Here is a 24,068-nt window from a genome sequence, read left to right on the forward strand (position 1 = left end):
AGGGCAGTCAGCTGGGATGTGGGTGACTCATGTTCTAGCCTGTGCTCTGCCAGATATAGATCAGGGTCTTGAACCCACATCCCAAGTGAGTGCCTGGACCACCAGGCTGTGGGCTCTCCTGGGGGGCTGCCCCTCTCCTTTGTTTCTGAAAAGGTTCAAGAGGCCTTGGTTTCATCCCAATGCAGAACAGGAAACCCCACACCATTTTCATGGAATGGGAAAACCGTTTCTCACTCAGCTCTACATGGAACCGCTCTCGAAGTCAGAATATAAAACCTGTCCATGCCGCACAGAGCCATACACAGCCGGGCGGACGCCAAGACTCCAAGGATACAGCAGCGAGGGGCTGAACATTCTCAGTACCTCTGGGGTGCTGCTGTCATCGGTCTCAGTCAGCACTAGCATGCAAGTCCCAAGGGCTGGGAATGCCCATTTGGTGGACTGACACAGCTGGTGCCTATTGTCAAACCACTAAACAAGGCAGAGTTGTTGTGGGGAGCAAGGTGGACGTGCATCTACTGCAGCCAGTTGTAGCTACTCAGCGGAGCTCCTTCACGACCAGAGTTGGAGAGGAACCAGCAGCTGGAGCAATAGGGGACTCCTCCATTCCACCTCCTTCCAGCAGTGGCAGGATAGCCACCTTGAAAGCTCTCACCTTGGTCACACACAGCAGCACTGTATGGCAGCGAGATAGCTGGGGAGAGGCATGTTCTCCAAAGGCTAACCTCTGCAAAAGAGAGATCCCTGTCGGCAGGCAGGTAGGTCCATGCCTCTCAGGTATGACTGTGGGTGTCATTTCTGCAACTCTGTGTTCATGGTGGTACCTCACCAGCAGGTGGCCTGCACCTCCACATATTTGTACGAGCAAAACGAAAATACCTTTTCCCCCCCAACAAACAAGTTGAGTGGCAGGCTTCCAGCACAGAGGAATGTTTCCCCAGGCAGCAGCAGGGAGGAGGGATGAATCAAGCAATCAAAGCAGCAGAGCGAGGGACTCTCCCACCTGTCAGTGGGATGGGTGGGGAGTTACAACCCATCACAGCTCGTACATACCATATCTGTTAGCTAGCTTAAGGACAGCTCAGGACCAGGACCTGCATCCCAGCACGTACATGAGACACGGTGCTGCGAATGGGATCTGTCTGCAGGCACTGTGTCCTGAAAACCTGTAGGACAGGTACGTCCATTCCTTTCCATTACTGCAGAGTCCCTGCGCTAGTAACAATGCACAATGGAGAATAAAAACTGGTATAAAACTGCAAAAAAGTGACACAGTCAAGTCCATGAATCGTGAACAGCTGGGAACTACTTCAACCATAGTTACTGAAATTGCAACATCCCACCTAACTACTGTGTCATTTCCAAATAGATGCACCAATAGTCTAACTATAATGCTGAATAATAATATGGCAAAAAGACAATCGAGCCCAAAGACTATGGGCTTGATGAAAAGTCAGTGGAAGTCTTTCCGTTGACTTCAGTGAGTTTTAGACCAGGCCCTGCTCATGCAATGTACATTGCCTACTAGGGATTCCTGCAAATAAATCCTTCACTTCTTGAGTCACCAGGTACAAATAATATCAGTTACATCTGTCGCCAGAAGAAAATCAATCTCCCTGTCCCTCATGTGATTATTAATGGCTAGAATGTGCTTGGATCCTGTTTTTAAACACTACAGACCTAGGGCTGGGAGGCACTGAAAATATATGCGAGGGAATAATTTTGGCTTCTGGTTAGAGGGGCCAGCAGAGATCAGGGCCCCATTGTGCTAGGCCCTATACAAACACAGATAGAGTTCCCGCCTCACAGACCTTGGGGTCTAAATCGACAAGGTAGACACAGACTGGGAGACAAGCGGTATTATTATTATTAGACACTTTCTGCAGGAAATCGAGGTCCAGAGAGATTAAGGAAAAGACCTACAGACTTACTCTCACACTTAACGTTAAGCATGGGGTCGGCCCGTTGAGTGGATGCTGGGGAAGCCCTACAGTCAGCGGTTGGGAGGAGCAAAGGGCCATCTCTCCAGCACCCTCTCTAAGGCCCAGGAGAAGAGGAAAGGAGCTAACCAGTACTCTGGCAGGAAGGCCACCCCCTAGCACTTCTAAACGACCAGGAGAAAGAGCAACAGGGGCAGCTGGGAGGAGCAGCAAGGACCGAGAAGGCTTCCTGACTCTTCCACGTGTCCAAGAGGCAAGAAGCAGGACACTTGCTCTCTTTCATCAGCACTAAAGTCACCTCCCCCCCTCTTAGAGAGACCTCTCTGGAGCCCACGGCCACCCGGAGATGCAAGCTAGTCACCAGCGGGGGGGAGGAAGCTTGTCCCTACTTCTTCCTAAACAACACACGTCACCTCCGTTTCAGCCACGGGGGATAAATCCCCATGTAGACAATGCCTAGGTACGTATATGGCCCCCACATCACCCCACTGTCCAAGCACCTAGTCCTATGAGCCCTGCAGCGCCAACCCAGCTACAAGAAAGTGAGCGGATTTCTCATCTGCCTCATGCACCCTCAACAGAATTGTTACCTGCATTTCAGCTGCGTAATCCCCTTTCTGCGTGCCAGGCTGACCTACAGATTTTATAGCACGGTCAGTCAGAAGAATCACCTTTCTGCTTGTAGACTGAGCGCACCTCATGTAGAAGTCACTGAAACCCAGAAAGCATGGAACCCCACAATGGCATGTCCCCCAAGGACCATTAATAAACTGCTTGTACTTACAGTTGTTGAAAAGGTTTTCTCCATTTTCCTTCTTCATCCCTGAAATGAAACACACAGCAGACAGTCAGAACAGCTCACACTTCCTGTCTCAGTTGGTCAGGGTGGATTTCCTTAACGTCCTTGTGGGACATAAGTGATGATTGTTTTGGGGTGGTGCCGGGGGTATTGTAAGAGGAGACAGATGAGCATGCCTTACTATTTGGGGAGATTTCGCAGTTAGTAAGTCTATCTGGGACTTGATTGGGCTACTGTGGGGTCCCCCAAGTACGAGCCCTCAGAGAGTCACTTGGTTTCAAGACCGGTCTTGGATGGAGTGTCTGTAAGTGCTGGTCTAAAGTAACCCTGTAAATGCAACCAACTGCTAACATGCTGTGAGGATGTGCATGGTATAAAACCCTAAATGGATTAGTTTAGACAAGATAAGGCTGGAAGTCACAGACATCACCATTTGCGGGATCCAAGTTGTAATCAGCTACTGTTCTTTCATACAGAAAGTTTACGTGACAATCTAATGAACGGACACCCCTATTTGCTCTCCCTCATAATACTAGAGCAACAGGGCAATCAATTACATTACAGGTGGCAACTTTAAAACTGATACAAGGGTTCCCCCACCACACACACACACACACACACACAAATAATGCATAATTAATCTATGGAACTCATTGCCACATGATACCACTGAATCCAGGAGTTTAGCAGGATTCCTAAGGGGGTTAGAGCCATTTATATGGATAACGAGATCATGCACAGGGTTTATTAGATAGGAAAGATATATAACGGACAATCTCCTCTGATTCAAGGGATTAACTAACCACTAACTGCCTGGCATAAGGGGAAATTTCCCATAAAGGCAGATTATTCCATAATGCTCTGTTACAGTCATTCTTCCTCTGGAGCACCTGGTATTAGACACTGTTGGAAATACGATACTGGGCTGGATGGACCCCTGACCTGATCCAATGCAGCAATTCCTGTGTTCCTACAAGTTACACAATATGGCTAGCGTAATTATCCTGACATCGTTGCTTATGTTGAGGCCAGGATAACCAAGAAAAGCAACTGAAAGATAGCCACTGTACTTCACCGCTATAAAGCTGATCGAATTATGTCTCAGAGTTCCAATTTCAAAAGTAACCATTGCCTGTAATTGGATCATTAAAAAACTATCTGGTTGCATGCAATGTATCAGCACAATTAGTTATTTAAGCACCTTTGCCAACATCTCACCTGCTCAGTATAAAAGAAGCATAATTCTCACCGTAAGCAATCAAACGCCCATATGGGAGTGTTACTGTCCAGGGAGATGGAGAGCTACACTCCAACTCATTGGGGGGCAAATCTCACATGCTGGTGAAAGGCACCAGCTTCTCTGCTCCACACGCAAAAGCTTCTTCTCTTCCAAGGAGGGCCATGATGAAACCATGTTAACTCCATTCCTTGGAGACATTCCATCCATTATAACAGAACGGCGGCTGGCTGTCATCTCGGCCTGGGAAGACCCCAGATCCAGCAAGCATGGAGTCTGACCCAGTGCTCCTGCACTGTCATGGTTACTCCTGATGCTTCCACATACCCATATGGCCTGTACCTATCTGCAAGGGATAGTCTAAAATAGTGTGGTGATGAAGTGGGGTAGGTGTCTCCAGCCCATTAGGGATTCAAGTGTTCTTCTAAAACCCTGGATTCCTGTTACCGGGAGACATGCTTAGATGTGTAGTGCATTATCACAGGATGGAGGGATTGGGTGGCTCCATGCATGGGACTGGGAGTACATGGAATGGCAGCACTTCATGATGGCACAGGTATTTACCTCTTCTTTCCACCCAAGTATTCACCCTGAACAGGGGGCGGTTCCTTCCCCAAAGGAAGAGAGAATAAATAAAGTTCAACCCGAGTCACACGCTAAGACAAGAGCCTAATGTATTGCATGGAAGTGCCTCAGTCTACAGCAGTGGTTCCCAAACTGGGGTTCGAGAACCCCTGGGGGTTTGCGAAATGTTACAGGGGGTTCTCGGGAAAAAATTCTCTAATGGCGAACAGAGCTGTCCCTAGGGAACCTGGGCAGCCCGGGGCCAGCAGCCCGGAGCCGCTGGACTTCCAAGAGCTAAGCGGATCAAAGCAAGCATTGCTATCACACTGAGGAGATTTAAACTTTAAGACTCCTTATAAGAAATGGAAAGGGAGGTGGATATTTTTTGCTATTTTTAAAATTAAATAGGCAGCTAGTATTGTTTTTAAAATGATTATGAACAATTTTAAGCTTTGTTGTAATGTGCATTGTTTGCCTGGACTGCTCAAGACCTGAATGCTTGTGTAGGAGGAACTCTTTGAGTTGGCTTCTTAAATGCTTTCATGCTGTTTCACATCTGATACTCCTTGATGAAACATAGAAGCCTTGTCTTAGAACAGGCTTATTCAAAGTGATACAAGCTACGAAAGTGAGATCTTGGAAGAGTGTTGCCGTTTTCATAATGTAATAAAAATACTGTAATGATAACTAATAATTAATAATAAATAGTATTTAATAAGCAGGTCATAAAAACAAATGTTATATTTCCAAGATCACTGCTTTTATAATTTATACTCAGGTAACAGAGAAAATCCCTGGAAATATTCATTTTGAGGAGGGGGTTCGCAAGACTTGACATTTTAGTGAAAGGGGTTCACAGGTTGTTAAAGTTTGGGAACCACTGGTCTTCAGCAACACAAGAGAGGGAGCAAGAAGAGTGGGAAACAGAGATCCTTAAAGTGACAGATCTGTAACATTTGATCTGTCAAAATTATAACCCCATTACTTCTAAAACCAATGGAAAAACTTGCTTTACAATATATATCTGCCTTAAGAATATATCCTGCAAAGTATTTAAAAAACACTTCTCCGATTAATCCTATTTTACAGTTTTTCCCTAAAATAACGGAATCTCCTTAGAGAGTACAAAATGACTGCACCAGGCTGATGAGCAGAATGGTTCAACTGCATCATTTGCTGCCGTCTAATGCTAAGCACTGAATCCGACGTCCACTGGGGAATATTACCGTCTCTTGAGAGCAAGAACTAGGCTACAAAGGCTCATTGAGTAGGGGACTGTTAATAAAGCAGGCGGGGAATTTTTTGATGAAATATTTATAGACGAAAAATGCCAGTTGGTCAAAAACAAAACTTTGTGGAACAGGGGCAGTTCTGGCGACTCTCCCAACGTGAACATTTTTTGAAAAAAGTTTCAAAATTGTCCAAAGGTTTGTTTCAACATTTTCTAAAATGAAAAAATTCTGGTTTTCAGGTTCAGAATAAGTGTTTCCAAAAGTAAACTAATTAGACTAAAAGAAAGGGGAGGGCAGGAGCTCAAAACCGAAACCAAATATTTCAACTGACCCAAATCCAACCCTTTTTGTTTGTTTGCAAAAATCTGAGATTGATTCTTCATCCTGATTCAAGATAGGAAAATGTTTTGAACTCTCAAAAATATGCATGAGATGAGAAAAGTTTCTTGCCCAGTTCTGTCGTACGATAACAGTGAGGACAGAAAAACAGGGGCCCTTTTGTGGAATGCTGCCAGTTTTGCATATTTTTAATAGTGTGACGGCTTTATATTTGGGCACCTGACCGCAGAGTGGAGAAGTGAAGTGACCTTTTATTCATTTGTGTGCACACCAAAATTCATTTTTCTCTGTGGCAGGCTGGGAAGGGAGAAGACGGGAGGACACAAAAGCCATCTTCATTCAATATGGAGTTGGATTCTGGGGCTAACTGTGGGGAGAAACAAGTCCAGAAGGGAGGCTGCAAAGCAGGAGACATAAGGTGAACCAACAGGAATGCACTTCGCACCATTGGTTTAGAAAATTTGAAAGCAGAAGCAAAATGCTCTGAAAACAAAGGAACCTGGAGACAGAGCTTTTGCTGGTGGAAATCAGTTGTGACAAAGTTCCTCCTTGATCTTGGTGGGTCCTGCGCTTATCGGCGGATTTTCTTTCCTCAGAGATTCACCATGTGGGTTGGGGAACAGCCCAGAGACCTTCCCCTCTGGAAGAACCCACAGTCCAGGTCAATTGGGGGGAACCCGGGCCCACCCTCTACTCCGGGTTCCAGCCTAGGGCCCTGTGGACTGCAGCTGTCTATAGTGCCTCCTGTAACAGCTGCATGACAGCTACAACTCCCTGGGCTACTTCCCCATGGCCTCCTCCAAACACCTTCCTTATTCTCACCACAGGACCTTCCTCCTGGTGTCTGATAACGCTTATGCTCCTCAGTCCTCCAGCAGCACACCCTCTCCCTCTCGGCTCCTTGCTCCCAGCTCCTCACACTCACACCACAAACTGAAGGGAGCTCCTTTTTAAAAGCCAGGTGCCCTGATTAGCCTGCCTTAATTGATTCTAGCAACTTCTTTTTAATTGGCTCCAGGTGTCCTAATTAGCCTGCCTGCCTTAACTGGTTCTAGCAGGTTCCTGATTACTCTAGTGCAGCCCCTGCTCTGGTCACTCAGTGGTCATCAGTGACCAGTATATTTGCCCTCCACCAGACTCCTGTACCCCACTGGTCTGGGTCTGTCACACAGTGTAGACCAACTTACTTCAACGGGGTCACACTGATTTATGTCTGCTCAGAATCTGGCCCACTGACTTCAGTGGCACTAGGTAAATTTGCATCAGCTGGGGATCTGACCCACGTCTGTATCCTTGTTCTAGCTTTATAGTACCCTTCCAAGGTGTCAGCTGATGAGGGTGGCAGGGCTGTTTTGGGAAGAGGGAAGAAGGAAACAGCAGGGACTCACTTCAGCGCTATAAAACAAATCACATTGCACAGAGGAAAGGGAGGCCTGAGCAGCAAAATCAAGGAGAAAAGGGAAAGCTCAAGAAACTTGCCTGAGAATTTAAAAGTTGAGGGGTCAATTTCCAAGGGCCCTGTGTTTGTCTGCAACCGCCTAAGCAAAATGCTCTTGATTCTTTCTGAGAGAGCCGCTCTGTTATCGTTTGAGGCGAATTCAAACATCAGCACAAGCTCTACCACCACTCCGCTGGCATCTGGGCTGCAAACCAACATGACATTAAAGACAGAGGTGAGTGAGCGTGTTTGCTACTTGTCCTCTCTTTCTACATGGCTTTAGTTTTCATTAGGTCCTCTGGGCCTTACCTGGGGACTGATACACAATAGAAGACAGGGGATGGGAAGGATCTAAGCAGCTAGCAGGGGATTTTGACAGAGCTCATCCTGTCAGAGTGATCGGGGAGGTCAGTGGGAATCTCGCCGAGAGCAAAGGAAAAGCCGAGGGCAAAGGATGATGTTAAGGAGAGCAACGTCCCAAGTCCAGCCTGACGATGGTGGTGAGGGTGAGCTCAGTGCACGACCATGTGGATCAAGAGGACATATGGCCATTGGAACCATGGGCATGAAGCTCTTCTGGTTACTGCGACAACAGCTCTCATTTAGGCACCTGAATTAAGTGTGTTGAAGGATGGAGCGTCCACCACCTCCCTTGCAGCCTAAATTCACCCTTTCCTAATTTCACCCGCTGCTCCACCGCACTCAGTGGTTCCTCTCCTTCTTTAGTGATCGTGCCCTGGATATGATCCCAGCCATTCGTCGTCACTGAGTGAAGGGGCCACCAGACTCCTTGTTGTTTCCATGTATTTAACTATTTCCTTCTCTCCTTGAAAGCCAGTCCCCCTCCAGCAACTTTACCACTTCTCTAGCTCAGCACCGAACCTGAAGCGCCTGGACTGGGACACGCTATTCCCCCGGCATTCACACCAGCGCCGCATAGTGTAGTCCGTGCTATAGAGCAGCCGTAGTCTGCAGCCTGCCTATCCCATGATGCTGCCTCTGGGTAGGTTATTCAAAACTGCATGGGCTTTTCTTATTTTTGCACTGCTCTATCACATTGCATGCACCACTCCACTTATGAGCATCTGGTATAAGGTTAATTGAATCCACTCCGGGGACATGGAGATGAGAAACATCCTGTTACTCTGGGCCACTTTGCAGAGCAATCTGGAGACCTTGAACTGGGTCAGGTCCCACTAGAGCTCTCCGCTCCTCTTGGGTCAAGCGGATACCTTAAGTTCTCAATCTTGGCTTCTTGGGGGGTCAATGACCATAAAGACACTGTTGTGGGAAAGACAGAGGCACTGGGCCTTCCTCTGACTCCCCCGGCCCTGCACCCTGTGCAGGCACTTATACCAGCTCAGCACGGCAGCATTTTGCACAGGTGTAAGTGACTGCAGAACGGGCAAGGGGCAGCCATACCCCCAGCAACTGCAAGCCCTGCAGGTGGAATAGCCTCCGGGCCGGCATCTTGATTCTGAAGAGTCCTGGTTGATGGCGACAGCGTGCGTTCCCCCTGCCCTCATGCTGCCTGGCCGCCCCAGACTGGAAGAAAGGTTCGTCCTAGCTAACCTCAAGCAGGAAACAGACCTGCTAAAGAAGAAAGCGGCATTTCATTTTACATACCTCAGCTTGACAACATGGGACCTGATGTACTTCTTATTTAAAATGGAGGCTCGAAATGTATTGGTCACCTGTTCAAAGGATAGAAAATGTTTGTGAAACAACAGAATCGGATGTAACAGCAGCACACTCTCAGCTAAGGCATTCTGTTCGGAGAGCATCCAGAATACATGACTACAGTGGTCAGGCTCCTAACTCTATCAAAGCCCATAGATGAATGTCCTTCATCCAACCCAGGTCTTGATTTCAAAGAACCATCCAACTGGCATGGCGCAGTCACGGCCCATTCATAGGGTTGAAGCCGTTCACTGTACTCAGTTTGACCTTGTACTAACACATCACAGAGTACAAGGGAGAGCGAATGCATTGTTCCCATCAATCAGGGTCCCCCGCCCAAGCGTGTTAGTGAGTTAGGGGACAGCTGCCCTGAGCTATGAATTATGGGATTTCTGCTCAACAGGAGAGCTTCCACTTGTTGCTTCTGTTCCCATATTCTCAGCCGTGTGCCCACGTCCGCAGCTGTGGAGAACTGCAGCCTGTGCTGTTTGGCTAATTGGCTAGCATTGCATGCCTCCCTGGCTTCTGGCTCTGAGACTCAATAGTGAGACACTGATCGGGACTGCACTGTCTAAGCATTCACACAGCACCAGCGTCGGGCTTGAGCCAAAACTCAGTGAAGCCAGTGGAAAGTGTCACATTGATTTCAATGGGCTTTGGATCAAGCCCTCAGTTCCCAAAGTGCTGTTCCAGCATGTCCCAGACTTGCTGTAAATGAAGTGGTAGTAGCTGTTGTGAGAATACACACATTAAAGATCGTGAGGCGCTTAAATACTACTGAGATGGGGCCAGAGAAAGGACTGCATTCTATCTGTCTGAGGCCTTTATATTGGATTATCTTAGCCTGCTTTCAGAGTGGTAGCCGTGTTAGTCTGGATCAGCAAAAACAACGAGGAGTCCTTGTGGCACCTTAGAGACTAACAAATTTTATTTGGGCATAAGCTTTCGTGGGCTAAAACCCACTTCATCAGATGCATGGAGTGGAAAATACAGTAAGTGGTATATATATGAAAAGATGCGAGTTGCCTTACCAAGTGGGGGTGAGTGCTAATGAGGCCAATTCAATTAAGGTGGAAGTGACCTATTCTCAACAGTTGATTACTTTTGTAGTGCTAATGACCCCCTACTTGGTAAGGCAACTCCCATCTTTTCATATATATACCACTTACTGTATTTTTCACTCAATGCATCTGATGAAGTGGGTTTTAGAAAGCATCTCATTCTGGTTTCCAGTCATGTAGCCCAGGACTTTCAGGGACAACCTTGGGGGGAGAAAGAAAAGTTCTGATTTACCAGCATCTCGATGCTTGTGCTCAGGTCTCTGAACTCTTTTGAGGTGTGCTTGTCAAACTCACGGTTGTACTGGACATTGGTGATTTTAAAGGTTCCATTGTAAAAGTACATATCCTGATCTAGAGAGGGAGAGAGAAGGAAAGGTCAATGCCTAGGTTACCATTTGGAGATGGGTAGCGTGGCAGAACTCGGGAGCAGATGTCATGGCTCCCAAAACAGGAATCTGGGTTTCTGGTTCTAATCTCACTTATTCCGTGTCAATGGCGTTACATGGACTAGATCTGCAGCTGAGCTCTGCTCAGTGCTGTGGGCAAAGGTGGCTCTAAGCCACCTTCAGCTCCTCTGATCCTTGGGCAGCCAGAGACTCACTTTTGTCTTCAGTGTTAACCTGAAGGAGCCTTTAAGATGCTCTAAGGTAGGCCAGCTGCAATAGAGCCCTTAGGGACCACTCTGCCAGCCAGGGACTGGCAGCGTACAAGGCACACCAGCCACATGCCCGTTCCGTCCCAGCACAAGCCTTCCCCTCTGCTCCATGCCCTGCCCTGGCATGTCCCTATCCCCAAGAGGGAGCAGTACAGGAAGCACAGTGCTGGCTACACCACCTTGGACTTCCCTGCGCAAGGATTAGGCCACACAGGGGTAAAGTGGAGGATTAAACCCAGGATATTGCATCCGAGCCTACATTTATTTACAACTCTGAAGCAGAGACAGCAGAAGGCACCGTGCATCACAGAACCAGAAGTACAGAATGACTTGAGGCTTTTGCAGCCAGCTCTTCCGCCGCCCTCTACAGGATGGACCATGTACGAAGTTTATGAATTTGCAATCTCCTTTCAACTAAGAGTGGCTTCTTTAGCTGAAGCAGTAAGGGCTTGTGCTTTTGGATCCAGACATCCTAGGTTCAGTCGTTGAAGACAACCCAGCCAGGGACATCATTACATAAAGCTCTAAACGGGAACATAATCCTCCAGTGGCTGGATGCTAGTAGATCTCGGACTTACTGTGATAACTGTCCATCGACCGCTCTACCTGGACCCCAGCACAGGAGACAGAAATAGAATGGACAGAAACTTTAAATCCCTGCTAGAGACAAATGGCTGGTTTTTAAGAGGTGTTTTTAGGAAACTGTTAATTACACCCTTAACATGGGACTAAAAGGTCCTAAGTAGACTCACGCCCTGGGGTGAATTCCATCCTTTGTACATCACATAAAGATCACAACAGTAAACTCCCAGCACGTACAATTCACCCATGATAGCAAGACTGTCGCACTTACCAAAGAGCAAAAAATATACAAGCAGACCGATGACTAGTGCCATAAAGAACACGACGGCCAGACCAATAAGGGCTAACTTCCATGGTTCCAGAAGCTTCATTCTTGTGTCCAACTGGGTCAGCCTAAGAAGGGAGAGAGGCGGGGAAATAAATCAGACTTTGTGATAACTATAATAATGATCCCCTGAGCCAGATTGTCTGCGCAGCTCCATTGGCTTCAATGGAGTTACTCTGCTTTACGTGAGCTGGCGATCCGGACAGTTACCTTCACAAACACCCCCTCCCGATGGAACAGCAACGACATTATGCTTAGCCAGGAGGACGGCTACATGGGTGCACTGAGCATTTCTGCACTCAGAGGAGGAATAAAGGAGGCACCAGGTGCACATACTGAACCTCTCCTTTCAGGAGCTTTCTAGCTGACGCGCGCTCTGTAAGGCATTTACTCTGAACCCAAAGGGCAGACAAGAAATGCTCGTTTCCTAAATCAAGTCTCTATTTTATAATTTAAAAAAAAATAAAGATGCTTTTGGATGGTTTCCCAGCATGTGTCACAATCACCATGTTCTTCGATCACTCTCTGCTTATGTCCAATCCAGTGCTGTGGACACACCATCATCCACGTTGAAGTGAATATCAGGAAGCCCTGGATGCAGCAGAATACTTTCACCTAAACTCAGCTAAAGCAGGGAGCTCATTCCCATCGCGGGAACTTGCTGGTCTCGCTGTTAGACATTACAGGAGGTGCACAGAGAGCAAAATAATTCCCTTCTATACCCTAAGGCTTGGAGAGAATCCAGGTTCTGGAGGTACGATCCAGGAGAATGCTGAACACAACTCTCTCTGTCTCTACAGAGACGCCAGCCATAGAGACTGCTAAAGTAAGGGCCAGATTGTACCTGGTGCACAAGAGATAAGGAAGGTACAAGGAACCTCACTTCCCTTGCTCAGGGGCCAAACCAAACTGCATTTCCTTCTAGTTCCCTCAGGGGCACAAATCAGCCTAAAAGGGGACACAGAGCCTACAGGGCCACCTGCCAATCAGCAGACATGGCCTGCTGCAGCGTGAGGAGCACCCTGGAAGGAGTAGCCATGAACACGCACTCCCTCTCTGAATACAGCACACGTCGCCACACTCTGAACCGCTCCGCAAGCTGCTGTGAATGGCATCTCACTCTGGCATCTTGAGTGGGTGAACCTTGAGCTGTGGGGAGAGCTGATAAAAGTACCACCAGTACTATTTTATTTCCCATTTTAGCCCCCTTTTCCCTTGTGGGGGAAGAGTCAAAATGACTGGGATGGAGGGGGGGGGGGGGAAATTCTAGGAAAACCCAGAGAAAGAACTAAAATATCCAATAAAATCAGTCACCCCAGAGATGTTTGGTTAAACAACAAAATATGTCTGCATATATTATTATTGAATATTTGGACTGCAGTAGTGCCTACGATCCCCAATCATAGATGAGGATCCCATTGTGCTAGGCACAAACACAGAAGAAATATGATCCCTGCCCCCAAAGAGCTTTCAACCTAAGTAAAAGGCAACTTTCCTCACACATCCCCCAGTTCTAGGGACAGAACTAGACTGTCATTCAGCGAGAGATTCGACAGCTGCAGATAAAGCAACACCCTGACTTTTGCCCCCTCCCTGGGTGAAATAGTTAGGGAATACTTTGTCAGAGAGCACTGAAGTTCTGGGAATAGAGACAAGACCTAGAATACATATTTAAAATCATGCCATAAATTAAAGCAACAGGCTCAGAAAGAAAAAAGAAAAAGAAAGATTCCCACTCCACACTGTCAAAGGCTTTCTCTGCATCCAAAGACTTCCAGAGACAAAGAGCCCATTGCACAGAGCCATCATCTATTATTTATTACTTAGCGCCTTTCCATGTCAAACTCAGTTTAATCATGTGACAAGAGGTTTCAAGAGTGAAGCTACGACCTTGGAAAGTATTTGGACATCTAGATTAAGAAAGAAAATCTGGGACAATAGGACCCACACACTGTATTTGAGATTCTTATCAGGTTTTAAAATAAGGGTGACATTGGCCAGATTGGAAAATAATAGGAGGGTCCCGGTGTCAAAATATTGCAAATATACAATAAACCCATCCCTCAATCCTGCAATTATGCGGGTGAATTGCTGTGCGCATATGGAGCCCCATTGACTTCAATGGTGCAGCAGGTGACAGTCTGCCTGCATGCTGTCAGTTGCAGGGTTAAATTCACTAAGGCCTTTGAAATTTCATCCCCCTGCAAACTCATCAAGTCCAGGAGGATAACATCCTACCTTAAGGGGAAAATAGTAGAAAATAGTAGAAATCTTACATTGAACTGGCCATCTATCTAGCAAAAGTGCTTATCTGGTCCCCATCACTGTAATATCTGAGCTCCTCACAATTTTTAATATATTTATCCTCAATACCCTGTGAAGTAGGGCAGTGCTATTATCTCTGTTGTACAGATGGGGAACTGAGGGACAGAGAGTCTAAGAGACTTGGCCAAGGTTACATGGAAGGTTGTGGCAGAGGAGATAACTGAACCTGTCTTCTAAGTCCCAGCTACCATCCTAACTTCTGGGCCTTCCTTGCTCCCCACTCCCTTCCTCTACTTCGCCATTCTTCAGGAACCTGACTTGCAATTCCTTGATTTCCCCGCGCCTCCTCCCCCGTTTCAAAAAGCTTTACATCTGACTCCCTTTACTGGTTCGGGAATCTGACTGGCTACCTCTGTGGCTGTTTTCTACATTACTATCCTTTATAGGATTCATGTCCTTAGAGAATCTAAATCGATGCTCTGGATATGCTGAATGCTGAAACAGAGAATAACCCACCATTGGCTTCTCTCTTATCCCCTGCTGAGTGGCTTGGTCCATCATTACATTAATAAGAGTCTGGCCTGAGATTAAAGTATTACATAATTGCAATACTTCACAGGGTATTGAGGATAAATATATTAAAAATTGTGAGGAGCTCAGATATTACAGTGATGGGGACCAGATAAGCACTTTTGCTAGATAGATGGCCAGTTCAATGTAAGATTTCTACTATTTTCTACTATTTTCCCCTGGTGGTAGCTGATGAGACATATTCTACTAAGGAGCTAGTTTGGAAAGTGAACCAGGGAAACTGAACCAAGTAAATGAAGTGAAGTTGGATTCCTCAGTGTGTAACAACCTCCACATAACAATCAGCAAAAGGTCTGCAACTAAACCTCTCAGCAGACTCTAGGATAGCCTCTTGGGTGGGGGTATTTGAAGTAGATGAGATTCTGGGCTACAATTAAAATCCCCACCCATCAGGATGTGTTTTCTTGCATGAACAAAGGAAGGGAGAGGACTCTGCTAAAAATAAAACCTGGGATCAGGATTGCTTGGTGCATAAATATTATAGAAGATTAATTCTTCTCCTTATATCATTGTCCTTATTATTATTCTACCTCCCTTATCACTGAAAGTTGGCTTATCTGTTAAGATATAGGTCCAGATTCTGTACTGCAAGGAAATATGCTTGGTGTGGTGCAGGGATGAAGAAAGTAACCCCTCGCTGACTCTTATGACATATTTGTGCCAGTCATATCAGTGTAACTTGGAGCAGCTTAGGGGCTGCTCTAATTTACATCAACTGGCCCTGGTTTCTATGGGACCATATGCTCTTTGTGTTGAAGGTGGATGCCTAGACCAGCTCCACTCAGTCCCTGCACAATGTAGTATGCCCAAGAGTGTTCAGATAGCTGAGGGATAGCTACTGGCACATCTTGCCTCTTAATCATGACTAGAATGTGCTTTCTTTTACATTCTGTGACAGTGAGTTTAATCCCAAGACACCCATTTAATTACCAGAGCAAGTACTCGTTTAACAATCTGAAGTAATGAACCTGTCCCAAAGCCAAATAACAAGGCTGAAGAGGAGTCAGTTGTGTAAAAGGGCAAGATAAAGAATTAGGCAAACTTCCTAGTGTAACAGTAATTGTTCCTTGAAATACTACAGCCCAAACTATTGAAACGTATACTGCAATACAAAATCAATCAGTATAGCAAAGTCCAGGGTACGTCAGATGTCCTATACCTATACAATATGCTGGGCATAAATTTAAATTTACCACCAAATCAGAAACCAGGTCAGAAATAGCCGTGGAAACCAGGCAGCGGGAGGGGGACACTGGAGTAGGATAAACCTGACCTGAAAAATCTCTCTGTGGCCCCCATCATAGTAGTACCTGACCTCTTCACAAACTTTAATGTATTTATTCTCACAACACCACTGTGAGGCAGGGCACTGCTATTATGGGGAACTGAGGCAGAGAGAGACTAAGTGACTTGACTAAGGTCACACAGAAAAATCTGTGGCAGAACTAGGAATCAAACCTGGTTCCCATGCTAGTCCCCAAACCACTGGACCAACCTTGTGTTTGGCCACATCTGGGGGAGATTTCCAAAAGGCTTGTGCTACTAAATTCTTTAGGTGCTTTTGAAAATCTAACCCCTAGGTCTCTGATGACTACCTTTAGGTACCTAAATGTGTCACCAGGTGCCCAGCACTTGTGAAAATAAGGTCACTTGCTTAGAGGTCTAGAGATGGGTCAAGGAACATAACTGTAGGCCCCTGCTTTTGAAAGTTGTAGTCCATGTCCTTATTGCCTCAATGCTGGTCTTCTCCATACTGCTCTGCCACTCAGCACTTCATGATAGCGCAACCCAGGACTGCCTGCCTGTTGGGTAAGGTAGGTGACAGAGAACATTATGCTTGCATTGCCAATTTCACAGGCTGCCAACTCACTCCGAGATACACAGCCCTAGTTGGGGTAGGACCTAGATAGTTCAGAGACTACTACTTGGCCTATTCCCCGCCACCTTCAGCAGGAATCCTTCTGTCCCCAAGGACAAACTCACAGGAGATGCCAATGGCAGTAGGGCCTCATCCAGGGCCTTTCCTCCCTGCAGAAATCTACCTTATCCTAAACTGCTCCTGGCTGCTTTTGCAATCTGATTTAAGGTCCATTGAAGCCAAAGAGGAATACTCCCACTCATCAGTTTCTTGAGACACAGCACAAAACACCTGTCTTGGCTCAAGCTTTTTGCAAAAAAATAAGTGATGGAACGCCTCCAGCAATTACTATTCTAATTTTACAACAAAACTTTGTTCCCACATAAAACAAAGTCAATGTGTCTGGATAGCTTCGTCTGGCAATTTCAAACACAACCATGCATGTCCTGAGAGGCGATCATCAGATTATTCAAAAAGCGCGCACAATTAGTCTCCTGGCTGGTAATCCCCTGACTCCGATCCATGCCGAGAAAGTAGTTTGGTCACTGGTGGGAGAGGTTGAGGGGAAAGTGTTGCATTCCCTTGAGCTAAGTGAGGTGAAGGGAGCCCAGTTACCAAGATTAGGGGCAATGTATAAATGCATGAAGTAATCCTCTCTGTTTAGATTTTATTCTTTCATTCCAGTTTAAGGCAGCTGTTGCCACTGGATTTTCTTACGCAGTGAGTCTTGTGCAGTCAGACGTACCAGTAAAACGTGTAACGTGCTTGATTTCATAAAGTAATTTGAATGCAAGCGTAACACAGCATGGATAATTAAATCCAATTTCTGCATGCTTTGTTTCAGCTCTGGGCAAAAACACCCAACCCATTAGCCAATCTCCTTGACTGTTCTCTGCAGCCTCTATATCACAGTAGCACCCACAAGTCCCCCCAACTGGGATCAGGGCCCCATTGTGGTAGGTACTGTGTAAGTACATAGCAAGAGACAGTCCCAGCCCCGAAGACCTTACCATCGAAATAAGTGAAAAATTAATATAGAGTGGGAGAAATGTCACCATCCCCTGTTCACAGATGGAGGAACTGACACAGAGGTGGTGGCTTGCCAAAGCCACGGTGGGTTTTGTGGCAGAGCCAGGAACTGAATCAGTGGGGGAAGAGAATCCACAAGGAGCTTCCATCACTTAGGTCCCACCACGCAAGGGCTGGCCGATCACAAGCCAGGCACTCCTTGGAGCACAGGGTCTGCTCCCACTTAGCAAACCCCAGGACTGCAGCCTCCTCCAAGGGATCAGGGAGAGACTGGGACGGGATGAGAAGGTGGGATATTGGCTATATCCCACTGCACCTGCCAGCCAAGCTGGCCAGCCATAAAGAATGTCATATGCTGCACTGTCCTAAGGGGAGGAGTTCTGGAATAGAGTGTGGTGGGTCTGTATGGCTCCCTAGTGCCCATCAGCTAGAATGCAGCCTACAGCCTGCAATCACAAGGGTTGAGAATTCACTGGTAACTGATATGCCAAAAAGTTATTACAATAGCACACAGAACTCCAGTCAAAATCGGGGCCCTGTCGTGCTAGGCACTGTATAAAATATAGGTTTCAAAGTAGCAGCCATGTTAGTCTGTATCCGCAAAAAGAACAGGAGTACTTGTGGCACCTTAGAGCCTAACACATTTATTTCAGCATAAGCTTTCGTGGGCTACAGCTCACTTCTTCAGATGCAGAGTGAAACACACAGACAGAAGATATTTATACATATAAACATATAAATATTTTTGTATAAACATAGGGGACAATAAAGTCCCTGCCCAAAGACGCTTACAGTCTAAGATGAGTGATAGCAGAAAGTTGTGGGATGGAGGGATTTAGGCCTATAGCTACACCAGTTTTATATCTATACACACACACACACAGACACACGTTTGCATTCATTAGACACAGCAGAGTAGGTGCTAACTCTCCCCACGCACTCCTCAGTGCAACCATCACAGACTGGTTGATGTCTTAAAAGCTCCCCAGCTGAGGTGGGCCACGTGAGAGGAGCATAGAGGGGTACAGACCTTGCAGATGCATTCCGGCAGGCTGTCCCTTGCATGCGGGGCGGCGAGGCAGGCGGCATGGAAGGTGCTCGTGTGAGAAGCTGACAAACAGGTGGATGAGGCTAGCAGCGCGGCACCATACGAAAGCAAAAGGAGGGGCTGAGTGGTGAAGGTGAAGACAAGCATCTCAAACCGGAGGCGGCCAAACAGGGAGAGCCAGTAAAGGGATTCAAGGATGGGAGTGGTATGATCATCAGAACAGCCAGAAAGGAGGATGAATCTAGCAGCGGGGTTTGAATGGACCAGAGAAGGGCAAGGTGGGTGCTGAAGGCCCGGAGTGAGGGAGCTGGATGACAGAGAAAGAGAGCGCTCTTGGGGAAAGGCCAGGTCTGAGAAAGGCCATGGAGGAGGTAGCAGTGAGATTTGGACACAGCCTGTACGTGTGCGGCAATCGAGAGAAGAGATGGAGATGACTCACATTTTAATCCTTCTATAGGAAGGCTTGTCTGAAGCTATTGCAGGCCCCTGGCAGACGCCCCCGCCCTCTCCTCTGGAACAGCCAGGTCAGTGGTGCGCTGCTGGCACAAAGCGATCATACTCTGGGGGGCAGACGGGTGGAAATAACTCCAGACCAAGATCCCCACCCACGCAAGGCAACAATCACTGCACACGGGCGGCAAAATATTGCGGCTAGCCTACATGGGCCACCAATGTCTTATGCTCTTGGGGGCACTGCACTGGAGGGGGTAGGATTTCTGCCAGGCAGGAATGGTTACCCCCATGACAGAGATGTATACTGGTGACAAGGGCCATGCAGATTCTCTGCCTGAGAGACAGCAGTTCTGCTCCGGCACTGGGCAGTTCCAGCTTTACCGAGTCTCACCAACTCCCTATCAGATTAGCTCTGTTTACCAAGCACCAGCTCTGCTTCCAAATGTCAACCCGGGTCTTTCCCTCTCTGGCATCATCACTTGGAATGAAGATTCCGCCAGCTAGATTATTGCCTCAGTGACGCTTGCACAATCCCTTTGTTTCACGTAATTTCCTCAACAACACTGGCTCAACCTCATTTGTCTTGGTGGGATTGCGCAGGTATTGATGAGTACATAATATGAAGGCTGGACAGGTTTAGTTGAGGGCATGATCTGAGGACACCACAAGGCCACGTGGACCTTAACCCCATGCAAACCCCATTTATATCCTGTGGGATGTCTTCTTCAGGGACCAAATCAGAACCAGTGGCCCGCTACCTCCCTCCAACCTGCTGGACACAAGGACCTCTCTTCCATCCCATGTCTTTCAGGAGGTCCAGGCCTTCAGCACTAAAATCCCGGAAAGCCTGTGCAAGCCTTTTGCATGTGCCGTTCCCCAATCCACCCATGCAATCATGGTAACTGCATGCACAAATGAAGTGCACAACAGCATATGCATTTTTGCTTGAGCAGGTGCACGTGTGAGTTTTAAAGAGAGAGGTGCACTATCTTCAGGAGAAGAATTTTTTCGGAAAGTCTCATCTGAGTGGGATTGAGAGGTTTAAACAAGGACCGGGTTCAGAATAAAAGGCCACCAAACCACTAGAGTCAACAGAGGCTGCAGTTCTCGAGTTTTACAGATACACTGAGATTTGCCCTTCACCTATTTGCAGATGTGGGGACAGAGGGCTCTCCTGCTTGCATCCGAAGAAGTGGGCTGTAGTCCACGAAAGCTTATGCTCTAATAAATTTGTTAGTCTCTAAAGTGCCACAAGTACTCCTGTTCTTTTTGCGGATACAGACTAACACGGCTGCTACTCTGAAACATCATTATGTAATAAGTTTTAGCTGCTGCTCAAAATAAGTGCAGGAGAAGCGTTAGCCTCCGACGCTCTCTCCTCCTCCCTTCCTAGTGCAAGTTTAACAGATTTGCAAGGGGAAGGAGATGCTTGGGGGAGTAGGGAAATAAACTAGATTGAAGGGGATTCAGATGTAGAGGTGAGAAATACTCTTTCCATCTACTCCCCTTTCACAATGAAAATCTCGGCTGCATTACAGTAAAAGGTGTGGTGAGAGAACCCCAAGACTTATCCTCCTTTTACAGGAAAGAGTCAATTTCACCAACTATCTCAACTCCAACTTTTTGAAAAAGCTTTTCTCGTTTTTAGAATGAACTTCTGGTTTAAAATGACTTTAAGTTTAGAAATTTAAGCTAATTAGAATAACTTTTTAAGTGGTTGAAAACAAAAAAATTTTTGATTGACCTGAACTGCATTTTTTTTTTATTTGATTTTTTGTTCAAACACATTTTCAATGTTTCCACTTTTTGTCCTGATCCAGAATGGGGAAAAGCTTTTGAAGTCTTGAAAATTCATAGGATGGGAAACAGTTTCCCACCTAGCTCTAATCTGCAATCTGCCTGAAGTCACCCAGTGAGAAGACACTCACGAAAAAGGACTCAAAAAACAATGCTTTATGCTTCTCTGAGAGAAACTTCTCTCCAACAGTCTGGGTATTTCCGACCTCTACCTGAGAGGCCTCGTGCTAAGGGGAGTGGAAAGTCGAAACTGAAATACACCAATGCCTTGGAGCTATTCATCGTTTTGCTTTTGCTTCTTCAAAAGCTTCATTTGCTCCCACTTCACAAATTTTTCTTGAGAATGGGCCGGTTGACGTTGATAGAGTTGAAGTTAACGTTGTGTAATAGTACATAGGCTTGGTTGAAAGTGACCCAATGGAATGCTTTTCTGTTGGGCAATACCAATTTGTCCCAATCTGCACGTTCTCCCAGAAGTGCGTCAATTGCAACAAAAGCCATTTGAAAAAAATGGGACGTTTTGAAGTACCATATTATTAGTTATAATGTAATATAAAAAGTCAGAATGGAAACAAAACATTTCTATTGAACCGAAATCAATTTTTTCTAAAGTTGTTTTGTAGGAAGTTAGTTTGTTGGGCTTTGCTCCAATTCAGAACCAGAACAAATTTTGAAACAGAGAATCTGCCTCACAACAAAAATTCCAGTTGCCGTATAGCTGTATAATTTAACATCGCCAAAGAAAGACCTCAGCTCTGAAACATTTTGGCGGGGATGTGTGTGTGTGTGTGCAGATCAATGTTCTGTGTTTTGAAAGAACGCATCCCCTCTGCAGGGATGCTAGTTCCCAACTAAGCAACTTGATTTGGGGAGGAGACAATCTTTCCTTTCTTTAGCTCCAAAACCATATTTTTTGCATGATGTCTGCACCCTTTGAGGGTTCCACCCTGCTCCACTGTCATCTTCCCAGCTGTTAATATGAACGCAACCCAAAGAGGAAACTATTTAATCCCCATGACAACCTACACCATTGCTCTCTGAAATGCTGCTGAGACACTGGCTACACCAAATGGCAACAATTCATAACTAAACATTATTTATATTGCAGTAGCACCTTGACGCCCCAGGACTCCATGGTGCTAGTACTGTACAAGCAGAACAAAAAGACAATCTCTGCCCTACAAAGCTTATGGTCTAAGAAGCCCGTTGTGCATGCTCTCCCAGCTAAGACTGTTTGGCGTCTGACTCTAAAGGTACTTCCCACTTGCATGGGACAGGGCAAAGGATGGCACAGGGCACCGTACTCCACAGGGGCAGCTCTATGTATTTTGCCGCCCCAAGCACGGCAGTCAGGCGGCCTGCGGGAGATTCGCTAGTAATGCGGATTCAGCGGCATGCCTGCGAGAGGTCCACTGGTCCCGCGCCTTTGGCGTACCCACTTCCGAATTGCCGCCAAAGCCGCGGGACCGGCGGACCTCCCGCAGGCATGCCACCGAAGGCAGCCTGACTGCCGCCCTCACAGTGACCAGCAGGCCACCCCCTGTGGCTTGCCGCCCCAGGCACGCACTTGGGGCGCTGGTGCCTGGAGCCACCCCTGGTACTCCGATCCAAAATAAGCTGACAACAAATTCAGGCTCATTTCCTTCAATCACAACTAGCTACAATCAGGGCCGGCTCCAGGCACCAGCCGAGCAAGCGCGTGCTTGGGGCAGCAGATTCTACGGGGCGGCATTCCGCCCAATCCTAGGGGGGCATGGCCGCTTTTTTTTTTGGTTTGCTGATCCAGCCGCCCTGTAGGGGGCGGCGGCGCGGAGGAGGGGAGCGCCCTGCTGGGAGCGAGCTGCGCGCTCCGTCTGCCCCAGCCAGTGCCAGGTCTGCAGCAAGCCCGGCAGGGCAGCCCGCGTCCTTCCCTCCCTGCCGACCGGAGTGGCGCGGTGCCCTCCCGGCAGGCGGCGCGGCGGTCGGGGCTGAGTGGTGAGCGCATAGCTGAAGCCCTGGCCGCCACCCTTCTCTCTCCCCCCTTCCCCCTGCTAGACTGGCCCATGTGGCAAGTGGGCAGAAGAGCATCCCCTAAGAGAAGAGCATTTTCCTTGGTTGACTTGAACACCAAAGCTACCTCTGCAACTCCCTCCAGCTCCTTCCACACTCATTTCCTTTCCACGAGCCTCTCCCCTTATGTCCAGGCAGGACCAAAGTGTCACTTCTGGAGATACCCAGGGTTGTGAGGCCCCTCGCTACCACTTAGCATGAGAAACCTGGCCTGGGCCTGCCAGGGGTCAGCTCCATGACTCCACCAGCCACAGGCAACACCAGCACTCCCCTGTAGGCCTTTCAGGCCCTGTTGTCTCTCGACAGGTTAGCAATAGGCACACTCCAGCCCATGAGCCCTCCGAGCAGCTCCCTGGAGTGTGCAGATCCCAGTGTCCAGTGGACCAGCACTGTTCACAGATTGGCTGCTCCCAAAGAAACAGTACACCCCAGCTTACCAGCTCCACCTCAGATCACCGCTCCGCTTAACAGCCAGCACTGAGACATGTTTACAGTGAATGAAGAATGCTTTTCACAAAGCCTAGAGAGTCAAGTGAGAGGAAGTAGTAGTGTTGGAAACAAATGGTTACATAGAAAACACAATCATAAGATACATTCTAGAGCCTAAAACATAATTAACAACATACTCGAGTCTTTTAGAGCACTGCTTACCCAACAGCTTTGCACCATGTTACAGCCAGGCCTGCAGTGACCTGGCTTTCAGGAGACAAGCACGCAGGCAGCTTGCCATCTCGGTGAAGGATTCAGTGTTTCCTTGCACACCAAGATACACCAGAGCAATCCTTTGTCTTTACTCATCAACAGGACTCCCTGTGCTACGTGAATTTCCTCTCTTGTGGATTTTGCAATCTTTCATTCTGCCCCAGCTCAGTATGCGAATAGGCCTACATTGTAAGGCCTGCAATACACAACACACACATGACCAGACAGCGAGACAGGTGTCTGTTACCTCCTGCCTGAAAGGAACATGTTCCACTCCAAGAACCTTGGGAACATAGTTTTCAGTATAGACAAAACTCCTGTAGAACAAGTATCAAATTAAAGAATTAAAGTTAGTGTAAGTTTCGATAAGGAAATAGATGTGTGCTGGAAAGAAAGGTGCTAACTAGCAAGTAGAAGGAAGACC

At 47.2% G+C, this 24,068-nt stretch overlaps 1 protein-coding gene across 1 annotated transcript in view; it reads right to left on the minus strand.

Annotated features, from left to right (window-relative positions):
• Window positions 1-24,068, minus strand: part of LOC101946721 (transmembrane protease serine 11C-like) — a 48,760-nt gene that overhangs the window by 13,333 nt on the left and 11,359 nt on the right. The window contains exons 2-6 of the mRNA XM_065595865.1: window positions 11,799-11,920; window positions 10,523-10,641; window positions 9,176-9,243; window positions 7,591-7,754; window positions 2,725-2,763 (exon numbers count right to left, since the gene is read on the minus strand). Coding sequence (XP_065451937.1) covers window positions 2,725-2,763; window positions 7,591-7,754; window positions 9,176-9,243; window positions 10,523-10,641; window positions 11,799-11,898 — 490 coding nt within the window. The 5' untranslated portion in view covers window positions 11,899-11,920. The remainder of the gene's footprint in view (window positions 1-2,724; window positions 2,764-7,590; window positions 7,755-9,175; window positions 9,244-10,522; window positions 10,642-11,798; window positions 11,921-24,068) is intronic.

The sequence above is a fragment of the Chrysemys picta genome, chromosome 5 (genome assembly GCF_011386835.1).
Source record: "Chrysemys picta bellii isolate R12L10 chromosome 5, ASM1138683v2, whole genome shotgun sequence".
In the NCBI taxonomy this organism is placed as follows: domain Eukaryota; kingdom Metazoa; phylum Chordata; order Testudines; family Emydidae; genus Chrysemys; species Chrysemys picta.